Source organism: Micrasema longulum, unplaced genomic scaffold, assembly GCF_059751315.1.
Source record: "Micrasema longulum isolate JH-2025_06_02 unplaced genomic scaffold, ASM5975131v1 h1tg000453l, whole genome shotgun sequence".
Classification (NCBI taxonomy): domain Eukaryota; kingdom Metazoa; phylum Arthropoda; class Insecta; order Trichoptera; family Brachycentridae; genus Micrasema; species Micrasema longulum.
In genome coordinates, this window is record NW_028277652.1 from 1,985,745 (window position 1) to 2,002,414 (window position 16,670).

Sequence of the window (16,670 nt, forward strand, 5' to 3'; positions counted from 1 at the left end):
CCACAAATTGTGCAAAGTTAGTAAATAAATATAATACATGTATGTGAATTTGTTTTTTATTGGGTTTTTGTGAAAAAATAATAAAAGAAGGAATAATGTATTATGTAACTAAAACATTTTATGTAGAAATGGTTAAAAAAAATATATCACAGATGGAGAAATGTTAATACTAAATTATTATTAACTAATGTACATCCTTAGAAGCCATTGGCATCTTAAACTAACTTCCTTACACTTTTGTTTAAGTTGGATAACATAGTGTAACGCAACTTTCATCTCAGGTCAGAGACAATAATATGAGTGACAAGTGCTACACTAGTATAGACGGTGTCTGCACTAACAAAGTGGTACATAAATATACCACTAGAATTGAGGTGCCTTTTTTCTAATATTTCAAATTAATAATAAATCTTATGTCACATGAGTATCGTAATAACGTATACTGGTAAATCAGTATTCCACTCGGCTTTTTCAAATGCAATAGGTTTATTATCTTAAAAAATAACATATTTTATTTGGTTTGCAAGATGTAAATCAACACAAAGTTAAAGTCCTATAAAGGGTTAAGCAAATTTGACCAGCAAATGAATTTAGGTGTTTTTACGCAGCTGATGTATTTGTCATTGTTTCAAATCAAATTCGATTCGTTCAAATTCGTTTTTGTTTTTACGTTGTTATTAAATAATTACAATTTGAATAAACTGACTTTGGCTGCTGAAATAAATAACTTCAGCATCATATGTACCCTTCTAGGTTACAAACCACAGTGACATAATGCCTAATAAACTTGACCTTTTTCACACAGTGAAAATTTTTGTATATTACATAAATGTAATAAAAAGAAATCATTTTTAAGTAAGAATTTTCTTAGCATCTATGCCAGCAAATTTTTGAGAAACCCTACAAGAGCTGTAGAGGCAAATAAACATGACAATAAAACTGGCAAAAGATTGATTGAACACTCTATGAACAAATATATACCCTACATCAGATCCTGCAAAGAAGTAAAAATTAGATAAAGCAGAAATAATTAAAACAGGGGTTGATAAAAAGGCATTAAATCTATCATTCATCGATTCTGTCCTCAGTATAACAGATTTATTATTTCTGTAGAATTCACTTTGTGATATGGTTGTGGCAAAGCTCTCCAATAAGATTCCGAGATAATTGAGGATTGTCCAAATGAGAATAAATCCATGAGCTCCATGCCAGAAGAACACGAATGTAAAGCAAAGAAAGGACGCAAAGCCTCTCATAAAGGACAGCCATACCACGTTGCGCCGATCAACGTTGTTAATAACTGGCTTGTAAATATATCTGAAATACAATTTTCAGTAATGATTAATGCAATACTACTTTTTTTTTTAAAGTAAACAAATATTTTAATGTTGTGAAAATTTTGTCTATGAGAAATTGTAAATTAAATTAAAAGTAATTTAATAAAAAATTACTCCTAATTCTATGAACCATTTACTCGGAGAAAAAATGTTATCTTTTTTGAAAATGTAGTTATTTGCTTCTCCAAGCTAAATTTTTATTCAACAATGTTTGATTATGTCCAAATGCTTGCAGACTGGCTGGATTTCCTCCCTAGGGAGTTGTTCATATTTAGATTTATTTCAACAGAGAGGGAAAAAGTTTTCGAGAAGAAATTTGGAAGTCTAGGCATTTACAGGGCTTATGACCTGTCATTGGCTGGTTTAAGTGGCCACTTTACACACTGTGTAACATTCACCATTCTGCCCATGTTTGAACATCCACATTTCCTCAACTCTTCCATCTGTTGACTTTTGTGAAGTGAAAGAGCTGAAACCTTTATCACGTGGGTGAGATTCATCCGGCTGAACCAAATCACCTACTAGGCAACGCCTGGAAACAATTTTCCAATTTTTATACTTCTTCTTTTACCAGGTAGTAATTCAACAATGTTTGATTATGTCCAAATGCTTGCAGACTGGCTGGATTTCCTCCCTAGGGAGTTGTTCATATTTAGATTTATTTCAACAGAGAGGGAAAAAGTTTTCGAGAAGAAATTTGGAAGTCTAGGCATTTACAGGGCTTATGACCTGTCATTGGCTGGTTTAAGTGGCCTATATGGTTTATAAAAAAATACAAAAAAAATATATTAGCGTTCTTATAATTTACCCAAATTTTGGTGGCCGTTTTCAGTTTTAAAAAACTCACTTTTACAAAATGGAAATCAAGTTTTTTCTTTGATCAATCTTTCAAAATAAAGTCTAAATTTTTTTGTCGGTAAATTTAGTTAGCAATAATGTTTTTAGTTTGTCCACATTTTTGTAGACAAGGACTGAATTTCACCCCATACTCCCGTGTTATGGCAATATGGTGTATCTTAAAAAAGCTAGTTTTGAGATACATGAGTTTTTTTTTACATTTTGTTATATTCCTTGCAAACTAATATAAGGGATATGGTGAGAAGTCAGGTTGACCCCTTTCATTCATAACACATATAAAAAATGTAGAAATAAAAAAAGTATTTTGTATTTTTAATAAAATTAACAAATAGTTGTTCTGGTGAAACATTAAAAAAACATGTTTTTTTCAATTCAACAGAAGAAGCAACAACAATAAAAAAATAAAAGTAAGTTCATATGACGTAATTTAACGAATGGAACCGATTAAGAGTAGTTAAGCCAAAATAGTGTATCTATAGATACAGTGTATTGCCAATATACGGGGGCCTAGGGATTCATCAAGATAAAACTCCATATTACAGAGATGGAGAAAATTTTAGAAAAGGGAACAATGGTACAAGAAGTAAAAAAAATAAAAAGAAGGAAAATATTTTTAGGCGTAGGAGAAATAATTCAGTCGGATGAAGGTCACTGGCATCAATAAAGGTTTCGGCTCTTAAACTTCAAACATAGGCAGAATAGTGAATATTACAGAGTATAAAGTGGTTACTGAAACCAGCAAACGACAGGGCACAAGCCCTGCAATGTTCTCCATCTCTGTTGTAATATGCAAGTTATCAATATTTAAAAATATGAATAATAATAAATATATGCAAAATTTTTAAACACAAAATAAAGTTATGTTTTTCACTGCGTTACCTAAGTAAAAATTTGTGCAATCCTACGTCAAAATGTTTCCACATTTGTGAATACCGGTGTACTCTTGCTATGCACCTTGGGGGAGCTGTTGGCTCCATATGATCCAAAGCAGTGACGGTTCCTGCTAGGCCATACACTACTAAGTATTTCAGGTAGAAGTAGAGTCCCATCCACATTCCCCCCCCATAGAGACACCAGTCGGGCATCATCTCTATTATCTAGAAGATATTATACATTAAGAATAATAATACACTCTTATGGATCATGTCTAATCTGAGTTTGGATGACAGCAATTTTCATAGAATAATAATCATCATCATCCCCTTTCCGCACCCAGTGGTGAACCAAACCAAATGCAGAGTAGTTTGATCATTTGTTTCATGAAGGTAAGGTGGACAGTCTTACGCTTCAGATGCCAGTCCAGGAACAATGATATATTGTAGTTCAAAAACCATTCAAATCAATATTTTACATCTACCCTGCTAGGAATGGAACCCAGGGCCTTAAGAATGGTAAATGAACCCATCAACCACTACACAATGAGACGGATTTATCTCCACTCGATTTCCTTATTCGGGACTTTACCTGAGAGCAGCCATCGAGTCGAAAACACTCACGCAGGGTTCTATATTCTTCATCCGTCTAATAAATAAATTGAAATAATAAATTTAAGAATGAATGAGAAATTTCTAAAATGCCACTTGTGTTTTAACCTTTTTGAATTAATTCCTGTGGAGATCAAAATATTTCGTATTCTTTATATGCTAAAGAAATTACGTATCAGAATATTTTGGTGTTTTTTCATTTTTTAAATCTTTTATACTTTAAAAAAACTTTTCAGTGCTGCAGAACAGCTTTTATATATTTAAAGTAATTTTAGTCACCCCAACAGACTTTTCAGAGGGACACTTTTTTATATTTATTAAACAGATTTGTTTTACACACACATAATATATGTAATAAAATTAATTGACATTTACTATAAGGTACAAGGTTGATTTTTTTTAGTTCTTTTTTTTTTCATTTGAAGATCTTCTATGTAAATAATGGTTTTTAACATTATATTTTAATGAACACCGATAGTAAATTGACAAAGTTCACAAAACATATTCATGTTATTTTCTTAAAATATGTTTATAAAATACTACTACTACTACTACTATCACGCCATTTCTCCGTAGGGGTAGGCAGAGAGAATGGACCGCCACACACGTCTATCCTGGCATACATTCCTAGCTTCCTCCACATTCATACATCTTGTCATACATGCCCTTCGGGTCTGTCTACTTTTGACATGACCAGACTTAAGATTTTGGTTTATCTGATCATGCCACGGCTTCCTTGGTCGTCTTCGTCTCACGTTACCGTTCATTTTCGCCATATATACTTGTTTTACCATTCTTTCGTCATCCATTCGTTGTACGTGACCAAACCATCTCAGAGACCTTTTCTTAATCTTATCAATTATACTTGACTCAGATTTACACTCTCGCCTGATTTCATCATTCGTAACCCTGTCATATATTGATTACCCACACATTCGTCTAAGAGGTCGCATTTCAACCGCATTCACTCGGCTTTCATCCTTCCTCTGCCAGTTCCATGTTTCACTTCCATAGATAAGTGTTGGGACTAAAACTCCGCTATGCACTGCCAGTTTAGCTTCGATTGACATATTTTTATTAGAAATTACTGTGCTTAGTAAATTGTGTTAGTACTAGTACTAGTAGTTAGTACTGTGCTTAGTAAATAAAATGTATTTTTGAATTATTAAAATACATTTCAAACTTGCTTGAAGCATCAAATAAACAGAAGAATGACAGAATGGGCTTGAAAACAAACCAGCCAGAAGTAAGTCAGCTGTCAAACTAAAAAATGAACTTTTCTATATACATTGACTACCAAAATTGACAGAAAAAAAAGAGAGGTACTTGGGGATACCAGTAATTGAAAAATAATCTTGCTGCTTTTTAATTTCGTACATAAGTAAATATACACCCAGGAGAAAGGTTCAAAATAGAAATGAAATTATGGTGAAATAAAGTTTCCAATTGTTGACTGCAGGATTTCAAATGTTCAACAGTACCATTAAGCACAAATTGACTTCAAGTACACTTAGTAAAATAATTTAAAAAAACGGATTTAAGTATATTGCTTTTATTATGAATCCCGCGATAAAATATTTATATGAATTTACTCACCTCAGTATAAAATTGCAGAGCGTTAAAATATACAAAGTGTAGGCAGAGTTCCGTGAACAAGAACCATCCCATATAGCGACTGAAATTTCTGATGAAACAAAACAATCTTCTTCTCAGACCAAATTTTAATGGAGTATCAAAAGACTTCAAAAAATCATTGTAAAGCATTACTGGACCCAAGAAAAAAAGGGGCAGATAAAACGTATAACTCAGCATATTTAGGATTTCACGATTACTAAGCGTGTGCAATAATTCCTTTCCTTTAAGTATAACATCAGTATTGATAAATTCTAATGTGAAACTCAAGCATCTCAGATGAACCCAGGAAATAGATACCATCATCATATATAGATCTTTTTGATCTACAAATTTGTATTGTGATATGGAATTATTACTGACATTTTCAAATTGGAACTTTAAAATATTGATAATGAGTAATATTAAACAGCTACTAATCCAAACAGATTTTAATTTCCCGCCTAAATGAATAATGAGCAAGTATAAACAGGGTTGGAATAATAAAATTAAAAAGCAAAGTGGACCGAACTTGAACAAGATTAATGAAAATGATACGAAAATGTACCAAATTTTACTGAGACCTATTCCCGTAAATCGTAAAAGCTCGGCTCCACCAAAGTGAAACAAAAGCCACGGCCATATGTCTAGGATGAAAACTTTCCAAGTGTTCCATTCAAAATCTGAAACGTCTTTTAATCTCCCGATAAATAACCAGCCATCCTTGAAATCTTCAGTTAAATCAGTTATTGACAAATCGACACCTGAAATATTAAATACATATATTTATAAATAAAATGAAAACAGTTACCCGACTGAACCCATTGAACTTCAAAAAAATAAAATTCATATAATATGTAATTGGAATAGTGTACTGGCCATATAATTATGTACTGACATTAGTTGTTTTTTTTTAATATTCAATAAAACTTTTGAAACATACGTTTAGTAAATGAAAATAATGTGTAGAGACTGTACAAAACTGCGGCAATCCAAATAGTTAAATGTATCGAGAATTCCATGTTTTAAAATAACAAACATATTAATACTACACAAACACAACCAAATTGAATTTATTATTGTTTATTTATAGCCTAAAATTCACACCGGCTATCTGACATTTCACCGGAATGTCAAAATTCAAAATATAAAAGCCATAGACTTATGACACGAGACTAGAAACAAAGCATAATTTGTACACTATAAAGGCATCGCACAAGCACACAAAATACAAAAACTTATATTCGGAAATTATATAATATTTCTATATGTCAGGAGGTACATAACTTTCAAAAATGGTCATGTTGGCTTTTGTTGAAATTGAGTAAATTTGACATTTAGTTTCTGAAGTTTCTATATTGAAGCAGAACAGTAAGGGCCTTGACCAAATTTGAATTTAGCAACTTCAAAACATTTCATTTTTGTGCAAATAAAGGTGATATTGATACATTCGAATCAGAGGCGATGCTCCAAAATAAATGTTAACCCATTTTTGGACTTGACAATTTTTTTTAATTACCTTCTGTGTGCTGACCACAAAACTCAAATGCGAATAACTAATTAGATTTTTATTTCCAGAAACGTTTATTTTTTTTTCTTAGTACTTGCACACTACATACCAATTTATTTTTTGCTGTACTTATATACAAAATAAAAAAAATACGATCAGAATACATTATGTAGACTTTATCTAAAAGTCAAATTGCATCACATGGATTAATAAAGCTTTTTTTATCCCAGTAATCTTTTTCCTTGATTTCGGCTTATATTCTTGAGAGTCTGCATGCTAACTACTATGCAGTTTTATTTAATTATAATCAGGGTTTTTGTCTATTATTTCGTCAAACTTATGGCTCCAAAATCATTGGATAAAGTTTTTTCGCCTAAAAAATTTCACTTTCTTTTTTAAATAATATATTAATTTGTTCTCAAATTTACTCATATTCTCTTTAAATTACTTACACAGATAAAAGATATGTATATGTATAATATTATATACCTAAAACATTGAAAGTATTATAGGTAAGTTGTAGGTATGTATATATGTTATACATTTTGTTATTGGATGTATTTTTAATCAAATGGTGAACTTATTGAAATAACTAGATTACGCTTATCGACACCAAATAGAGCATAAGCCGCTATATTTGTTTGTACACAAATTGTTGCTTATTTCTATATTTTATTTTTGTTCGTGGAGTAGTTTTGACGTTTTTCCAATGGCATATTATTAGTTATATTATGGAAAGATTTTCAGTCTTACACACTTCGGTTGACCGTCAAGAAAAGCAATAAAATGAATACTGTACCTAGTTTTAAAAAAATCAACATATAGGTAATTAATATTCCTGTCGATGTCATCGGAAATTGAATCCGGGACATCATGCATGTATGGTAGTCAAACGCCCTTACCAGTACTCGACGAGGCTGACTACATAAATTATTCTATCTGCTATTGATAAATTTTATTGAAATTTTCACAGGTTCACTTAATTATGTTAACAAACCTATTAATATATTATAATGTACTAACGTAAGTATCTATGTTTCGTCTACCGCGTGATTGTGCCCAATAAAAAATCCATTTTTTCCAGCGCTGACCATGCTTAGTCAGGTTTCAACATTAGACATTAGTGATTCCGACCAAGTACCGTTTATCGAGAGAAGACTTACTACCTATATTATATTATATTTTATTGAATTAGATTATTAGTTCCACACAGTACCTTAGTCGGTAACAAGTGTCGTATAAGTTGACAGAGTATTTATAGTAAAATCATATGCTGTAGTAAAATCACAGTGTTTAGTTCTTAAAACATTTCCAAGGCTTATTGTGTAAGTGGATGACATCACGCCATGTATAAATCCGCAATTGTGCTATGTTTAATCTTGTTTTCCAACGGTTGTACCTTAGGTAAGAATAATAACAATGTGCATTATTCATTTCTTAAAGTAATTACAATGATTAAAACGTATTATTCAATATAAATAGTCACTTTTTCAAAAGTTGTTTTGCATCTTGTATTTTTAAGTTCTAGCGGATGGTAATTAAAATAATATTTTACTCAATAATTTAGTTTTACAGTTTGATTGACAATGGTTGTTTTTTTTCAATGACAGCAAATAAGAAATTAAGCAGAAACAATGAACAAATTGAGTGTAAAAAAATGTTCTGTCAGCTGAGTTGAATCGTAACATTCAAAACGGGTTATTTCAAACAAATAAACGTCGATCAGAAATAATAAATTGATGAATAAATTTTATGTGTAAGCATTGTTTTCAGTTACTGCCAGAAAGAATAAAGTTTATTTTAAGTAAATATTAAGATAATTGTAATGACTATAATTTTTCTGACCATCTGAGTGTTAGTGTATTTGTATGGCAAATAATAACAATCAAAACTAGATATAAATATCAATATGCATAGGTACTTCAACTATTATGTCTCTTTGTGTCCAGGTGAATAAAGAATATTGTTCTGCGTGTGAAAAAGAACCAGAACCCTGGACGCTAAGAGATAATTATTACTCTGAGCCTGGACAAATGTTTTCGACTCGATGTCTGCTCTTAGGTCAAAATCCTAAATGAAGAAATCAAATAGAGATAATTAATTTCGTCTCGTGTAGATGCGTTCGCCTACAATTTTTGAGGTCCGGGGTTCAATTCTTGACAGGGTGAACGTGAAATATTGATTTCAAGGGTTTTTTGATCTCCAACATATCATTGTTTCTAGACTGGTCCTAGCATAATACTGAAAACCTTACATTTATGTAACAGATGATAAACTATGCTGTATTTAGATTTCCTATCTAAATAAATTCAAGTATGCACGAAAACCGCACACATCGGCTTTAAAAAAAATAAAAAAAACTTCATACAAATACATACATTTTACAAAAAAATATAATAATATCTCAAACTCTATGAGACTAAGGGCCCTGTGTTGAGTTGGGACACAACATAATGGAAAGTGGAAGCACGTAGGGTAGACCGGGGACAATTGTACCATTTTATGTTTGACGTTGTATTCTGAGGTAATTGTAAATACTATTGCGGTGGTACTAATATTTTCATATACTGGTTTATTAGAATAAAAGTTGGCATAACCTTTAAATGTATTGAATCAATATTAACAGAGATATTTGATCTTTAAGCCGACCAAGTCGATTGGTCCAAACGTCCCCTACCCGGGGTCAATTGTACCAAAGATTTGGTGAGTAAAAGTACAATGATTTAGTTAGAAAAATGTATTCTTTAAAATGGTAATATAATAACAGAGCAGCTTTTAATCGATTAAAATCAATACACAGCGACCTTCTCAAAGAAAAACAACTTAAAATATTTGAAAAAAATAAAACGAGTCTTTTCTTTTATTAAACAATAAAATCTGAGTCAAAGACTACAAAATATTATTCTATTAGTTTATTTATATCAGTAAAAACAATAAAAAAAATCTATAAAAATATTGTATGGAAAAACACATGGAACATTTGTCCCCATGGTACAATTATCCCCTGCAAAGACATGATTTTGTAATTTATTAGCAGGTTTAGGTTTTAAAAATCTGAATCACGATATTTCTTGCAGAACTGTAACCCATTGAAACTACAGCTCCATTTTCACAATTTTCTCTTTTATTTTTGTATCTGATAAGAGTAACATGGCACAAGCCAAACATATCAGCTGCTGCGCGTATCGATTTTCCAGTTAAGATTTCTTCATACGATTGTTCATAGAGAAAGGTGTCTTTCGACGCTTTGTCAGTTGTTCTAGTTCTGATACGCGGCATCTGATAAAAAAAAAATAATCGACTGAGAAAATGACTACACACTGTAAAATAGGGCGTTTTCTGAGAACGATAAAATAAATTCCGCTAGGAGTCGCTCACAAAAACAGGATCCTAAACTAAACACCCGAGATATATTTAAATGTGTTCTGCTCTATTAATAGAATGACTGAAAAAAAATCAAAGCGAATCCCTAAAATTATTTGCAAAAGCTTTTTTAAACTTGTAAGTTAAATTTATTATATTTTGTATAGTTGTTTGATGAGTTTACAAAGTTTAAATATTATATTCTCTCCGCCTAGCGAGAAAATTAGTTTGCGAAAACGGCCAATTAAAAATGGTTTCTTTAGAATCGTTATTAAATTACGATAGAAAAAACTGGAAATCTCAAGGGGTCAATTGTACCACGGGGATGGTTGTACCGTCACAACCGTCCCCAAAAAATTGCTCCAATTGTCCCCTAAATGTCGTTTTGTTTAAATTGCTAGAATTCTCATGAATCTCAACTCGATGCTACATAAATATAATTAGAATATAGAGCCAACGACACTAAAAAACGTTTAATCTGATACTGAGAAAAAAACTGAGTAAAAGGCTGCCCGCGCATGCAAGGGGCAATTTCTCCACATTTTATTCTCCAAGCAAGTTCGAGGCTAGTGCTAGGTAGTAGTAGATGATAGCTCCAATGAATGTGATGTGGATAATGACATCGAGAATGATGTAAATCGTTTTTTTCCCCCTCTTTAAAGACATTTTTGCGTTTTTATGATTTGCTCAAGTATTTCAATGTTGGGACCATTTAAAAAAAGTAAATAACCGTTTTAGAAAACAGGAAACCAGTTGTGGTAGAGCAGGATCCGGACCTCAGACCTCCTGATCCGGAGCCCACGACACTACCCACAGGACCACCACCCGCCTCACATTTATTTCACTGATATTTTTTATTTAAAATGATTTTATTTTATCGTAAATAATTGATTTTATGGGTTCAAATACTTAATTCTTATTGAAATTTCCAATCTTTTAAAAATTAAATGATCCATTTCATTATTTTTTATGCATAAATGCTCCGTTTTAAGTTTTGTGTACTTATTCACCTCCACACATGAAATTAATTGCTGCTAATTATTGTGAAAAGTTAATCGTGTAGGTACATAGCTCACAGATACGAGGGAACCACAATGTATAATTGTACATTGATAGTATAATACCTACCTGCAAAACTCGATTGTTGGAGTATTAATTATTTAAAACAATCTAACCGTCTTAAATCAGTTCAATATTCATAAACTGTAACTTTTTCATACAACGTATTAAGTACGTATGTACAAGATACATGTAATATTATATAAGTACACATGTAGAAAACAGTGAAATGTTTCCCACTATAACTAGGTAGCCGAATGGGCGATCCTTTTTGACAACAACGAACAGGTAAGTTCAAAGTCCAAATGTTTGCAGACACGTACTCGATTTTACCCCCCTAGAGTGTTTGTCATGTTGTCATGTATGAAACTAACCGGTCTAAGAATAAAAATGATTGACAAGCATACCTTGCCCAGAATGTGAAATAATTCGGATGATTTTATCTCACATCAAACATCCGCAGAATGATAATTGTTCTTCGTCTCTATTGTTATATATGTAAACATAAAAAAAAAACATTTTCACGTTTATTGTCTTGTTTTACCGAATTAAAGACTTCGGGAAAATAGCATTCTATGCATCTTGTAACACATGCCCTTTTCTGCTTTTGACATGACCAGATTAGAGATTTTGGTTTATCTGATCATGCCTTGTCTCTCTTGGTCGTCTTCGTCCTAAGTTACCATTGGTTCTTGCCACATGTATATGTTATACCATTCTTTCGTCATCCATCTTTTCTACATGACCACATCATCTTGACCCTTTCTAAATTTGATCAATTATGCATACCTGTCGCAGATTTGCACTCTCGCTTCATTTTATTCAGTTAGGTACATTATATTGCCCATGAGCCAAGAAACTAATTTAATTAGCTATATCAGTTAGTAGGTACTAGGTACTATTTTTATATTAGGTAGTTCCTGCTATCTGTATGTCAAAGATAAGATTTTCCATTTTTACGAAATAACTCAAAACATCATACATAAATGTATAATTTTATTTTTTCAGTGCCCATTTGAATCATTTTATTTGACATGTAAACTGTATATAGATGTTTTCTTAAATTTTGTACGACTTGGTATTTCATTTGCGATGTATAAGGTTATCAGTTTGACCTGTTATAATGAATGTCAATACTTATGATATCGATTTTTATGTTTCTGAACTCGAATTCCACTCTTAACTTATGTATTTTTTCCCCCAGTCAATTATGAGTATTATTTTGATTTAATAATTTAAATATTAAAAATAGGTATCGTTTTCTTTTAAGGACTCAATCGTCGACTTGAATCAGCCTTGCAAAATGCGAATATTGACTTTTTATCCGTCGAGGGTAACAGAAAGCCCTCTGTACCACCCGCTAGTAATCCGAATCAACAAAATGTTGATATCAAGGTGACTCCGACATCGACATCAACTTCTACAGTTGCTAGTGCATCCAAAATAACGACTCCAATTTCTACTGTGAAACAACTCATCAACAATTTTAATGATAAAGGTAAAACTCCAAGCCCCGCAAGCAATAAGCCAAGTACTGTTGGAATGAACATGAATTCCCAACGTGACTTGTTTTTCGGCCCAGCTATTCCAACCAAATCTCAACCAGGTGCCGGCGTTCCAACAATTGGAAATCAAAGACCTTCCCCATGGTCACCAGTTGGCCATCCAGGTTCTACGCCCGCTGTGACAACCAGACCCGGTAGCACACCTATTGGTAACCAGAGACCTTTACCATCATCACCATTTGGTCAACCAGGAGATCCATCAAAGGATCCATTCCCTGGTCTATCTAAACCGAGCGGTACATCAGTTACACCTTCGGGAATTCCTACGAAACCAATTAGTTGGAGCTCAGTTGTATCAGGAAACAGCAAACCGGGAGGAACTCCCCCATCGAGCATGTCTCCCGGTAATGTACCAAAAACCGCACAAAACTTGAAGCCGATTGTTATTGGAGAACGAGATCCTCCTGCTGGATTTCCACCAATCACAGGTGGACAATCAACAACAGCTACAACTAAAGAACTTGTAAGTGATGGCGAATTGAAAGAAGTTAGCGAGGCATTGCTTAGAAAAGACACTAACAATGCAGCAAAACATATAACGGTAAATTACCAAGGAAAAACATCTTCTTTTTCAAAAGATGACCTTGCTCCGCAGCCGTAAGTATACTTTAATGTAAATGTTATCATGAATTATTATTAATAAATTATGAATGAACGTGTTACATTTCTTAAAAAAATATTTTGAGGCTTTTGACGGTGCAACCAGCAGTATGGAATATACCTACAATAGCAGCTATGAAAGTTTTGTTGGATAATTATGAACAAGATACAACTGTAAATGAATACATAACACCACAGGTTAATCTTCTTTACATTTCTGCTTTGCCATAAATATATGTAACAGTCATAACAATATGTTATAATTTTAAAGATGACTAATGTGTTTTAGGAAAAGAACGAGGAAAATGAATTCATGGATCTCATAATGGCTACGCCTGTCATAAGACACTTGATGTTGTTTTTGAAAGATAAAGGTTTGTGTTTTTAACTAAGTTTCTTACTAGAAATAAAAGTTTATTGTGGTACACCGATGGCTCCAAGAAAGATGGACAAGCAGGTGCTGGTATACACGGAGTTAGACCTGCGAAAAGGTTCTCCATTAGCCTAGGACTCTATCCCACTGTCTTCCAAACGGAACTCTATGCCACAGGCCTGCGTACATGAAAATTTGCGCAGACAATACAAAAACAAAATAATTTATATTCTCTCAGACAGTCAGCTGCTCTAAAAGCACTGAACTCTGTCGAGATCAATTCTAAATTAACCTTGGAGTGTCTACAGGCGCCTAATTGTGTCGGTGAGTAACAGAGTGACATTAATTTGGGTACCTGGATACTCAGACTGCCCCAATAGACCCTAAAACTTACTGTGGGTTGCCTAATTGTGCTCCTCGTAATGAGCTTAGGTCATTAGCCAGGAAACGGAGTGTAATGCTCTGGAAAAAAGTACCCGGTCAGCACCATGCAAAGGAACGGATATAAGGGTACTCGAAAAGTTTTGCTTTTGGCCTAATAAAGTTCAGCCGAAATCAAGTGAGGGTTATCATTAGAGCCCTTACAGGGCACTGAGGGTTGAACAAACACCTTGCTAGAATGAACCTTTCCGGAACTTCTAGATGTAGGTTCTGCAGTGCAGGTGAGGAAACACTTATACATATTCTATGAGAATGTGATGTTTTTCATCATAAAATATGCCTCATCCTCGAAGGACCACTGTTAAACCTGTAGCTAGCTCCCTACCCAATAGCCCGATACTTTACGGTTCTGGGCTTGGAGGGGGAGATAACACAAAATGTAAACTCTCGCCTTTCTCACAATAGACGCGCGACAATTATTGTTGTTTTGAACAAATGATTTTGAGGTTAGGAAATGCGTTCCCTCAGGCGAATGTGTGATAAAACGATGTATGATAGGTGCACAAATTTCGAGATCCGTGAACTGTGTAAGGCTGAGACATGCATTATCGACAGAATTAAGAAAGGGGTGCTGCGTTGGTTTGGACATGTAGAGCGTATAGACAGCGAAAGAACGGCTAAAAGAACCTACGATGCGATTGTTGATGGATGCAGAAAACGAGGAAGGTCGAGAAAGATATGGCACTATCTAGTCCATCAAATACTTGAAGATGGACATATCAAGAGTAGGAATAATTGGCGTGCGTGCATGAGAAGATGTATAAAAGTAGAGGAAGCGGGGTCTGTATGCAAAGATAGAGTGATATGGCATTCTTTCCTCTCTGCCTACCTCTATGGAGAAACAGCGTGACAGTTTTGTTTGTTTGAATAAACAAACAAAACCAACACGCTTCTGACTCAACTACTAATATTTTTTGTTCGTATTTCATATTTAAGGTGTAGTAACAGCAGATCCAAGACAACAAAGAGATGTACTAAAACAGATTTGGTTTAATATGTACTCAAGAGGTCAAGGAAAAATTGGGAGTTCAGGATTTGAACACATTTTTGTTTCAGAAATAAAAAATGGCGAAATCTCAGGTAATATTTGCAACAAAAAATATTTTTTTCGAGATACCCCTTTTATTCATCGAGTATAAATGATTGCAATGTTGTTTGTTAAATTTTAGGTTTGCACAACTGGATATATTTCCAAAATGAGGAATCAGCCAATCGCGCTAATTACTTGGGATATTTGAAAAAAGTGGAATTAGCAGACGTAAGTAACTGAAAAAAGAATTTAGGTACCTATCTGGTTTTTCAAGGAGTAAATTCAGTCCCTTTTTATCCCATTTGAAATTAATATAGGGTCAAAGCACCAATGAATGACCGGCTTGTAGTGAAATTCACATTAAAGGTATAAATTTCACTATTTAAGCGTACAAAATAAAAGAAAACAATAAAAAACCCTTTTTTTAAAAGTACTTTTACTTTTTATTAAAATACGAGTATTACAATTATAATTAATATTACTCTAAAAAAATTGTACTGCTATTACTGGTGCTTTGACCCTATGTAAATTTGCAAACAATATTATAAAAAAAACGTATGTTATGAAATAACATAAATGTATAAAAAATTCATCTTTTTGGATATACCTATAGGTACCGACATTCGTTTGTTAAGAACATGCATTTTTGTTTTATAATTTATTTTTGTAAGGAATGTATTTTAAATGGTAGACAAAAAAATGTTCCTCGCGGGTTGATAAATTTTTTACTTATTTTTTAAACTGTTTTTAAAAACAGATTCTGGCTGGATTCACGGGATACTATAATTGGAATAAGATGAAACATTTTTTGCAGAAAGGGGCGATTTTAAAACTACATTTCAACATGAAAGGAATCGACAAACCAGTGGACACCATGTTTGTGGGCACTTCTCCCGAGCTGGAGATAGCTTTGTACTCTCTCTGCTTCCTCACGAGAGTGGACAGAGCCTGCCCACTCACTCTTGCGGGCCAAAACCTCAATTTGCGAACCCATAATTTCCGATATCGAAGCAAAAACATGATTGGAAGCGCTTTCCCTGAAATCTAAAAAGCTATTCAACAATTATCAATAAAATAATACTCAAATATTTTTTCTTATTTTTATTTGTATAATCTTACGAGTGTTTTACTTGTTTGCTTTATTAAAGCATTTTATTATTACTGTTGCATATAAATGTAATATATTAGAAAATAAACCGATTAAAAAAATATAGGTACAAAGTCTTGAAATTTTTATAAGATGAAACAATGATACCTATCAACTTAGGTTTTAATAAGAAGTAGATAATCTTTACAAAACTGTTATAGTTATTCGGAAGTATGTAAAATGCGTAGGTAAGTGATGTTATAGTATATCATTTAATAGAGTTATTAAAATATGTTTTTAATGTGTCACTGACAATCTAAAATGACGTAGGTACTAAAAAGTTTGTAAACGT

At 32.9% G+C, this 16,670-nt stretch overlaps 2 protein-coding genes across 3 annotated transcripts; one reads left to right on the forward strand and one right to left on the reverse strand.

Moving 5' to 3' along the window:
- Positions 1–235: 235 nt before the first annotated feature.
- rasp (protein-cysteine N-palmitoyltransferase Rasp) lies at positions 236–6,448 on the reverse strand. Of its 2 annotated transcripts, XM_088226649.1 has the most exons (4): positions 6,234–6,447; positions 5,276–6,054; positions 3,075–3,292; positions 236–1,317 (listed from the first exon to the last, which is right to left on the reverse strand). In XM_088226649.1, the coding sequence occupies exons 1-4, from the start codon at positions 6,310–6,312 to the stop codon at positions 852–854; spliced, it is 1,542 nt and encodes a 513-aa protein (XP_088082775.1). In that variant the 5' UTR covers positions 6,313–6,447; the 3' UTR covers positions 236–851. The 2 variants fall into 2 exon arrangements, with proteins under 2 accessions (XP_088082775.1, XP_088082776.1); XM_088226650.1 differs by lacking the exon at positions 236–1,317 and having other exon boundaries at positions 3,071–3,292; positions 6,234–6,448.
- Positions 6,449–8,001: 1,553 nt separating this feature from the next.
- On the forward strand, positions 8,002–16,317 carry LOC148281496 (uridylate-specific endoribonuclease C-like). Its single transcript, XM_088226641.1, has 7 exons — positions 8,002–8,204; positions 12,493–13,384; positions 13,474–13,585; positions 13,677–13,761; positions 15,138–15,281; positions 15,371–15,459; positions 16,046–16,317. Exons 1-7 carry the CDS (start codon positions 8,147–8,149, stop codon positions 16,277–16,279), a joined length of 1,614 nt encoding a protein of 537 aa, XP_088082767.1. The 5' UTR covers positions 8,002–8,146; the 3' UTR covers positions 16,280–16,317.
- Positions 16,318–16,670: the final 353 nt, after the last annotated feature.

Bases quoted from the DNA above. Each gene is read 5' to 3' on its own strand.
- rasp (XM_088226649.1), bottom strand. From the start codon at position 6,312: ATGGAATTCTCGATACATTTAACTATTTGGATTGCCGCAGTTTTGTAC. The intron at 6,055-6,233 runs GTATGTTTCAAA...TTAATATTTCAG, and splicing joins ATTATTTTCATTTACTAAAC to GTGTCGATTTGTCAATAACT. The intron at 1,318-3,074 runs GTAACGCAGTGA...ATTGTATTTCAG, and splicing joins TTGCACAAATTTTTACTTAG to ATATATTTACAAGCCAGTTA.
- LOC148281496 (XM_088226641.1), top strand. From the start codon at position 8,147: ATGTATAAATCCGCAATTGTGCTATGTTTAATCTTGTTTTCCAACGGT. The intron at 8,205-12,492 runs GTAAGAATAATA...TTTTCTTTTAAG, and splicing joins TTCCAACGGTTGTACCTTAG to GACTCAATCGTCGACTTGAA. The intron at 15,282-15,370 runs GTAATATTTGCA...GTTAAATTTTAG, and splicing joins AAAAAATGGCGAAATCTCAG to GTTTGCACAACTGGATATAT.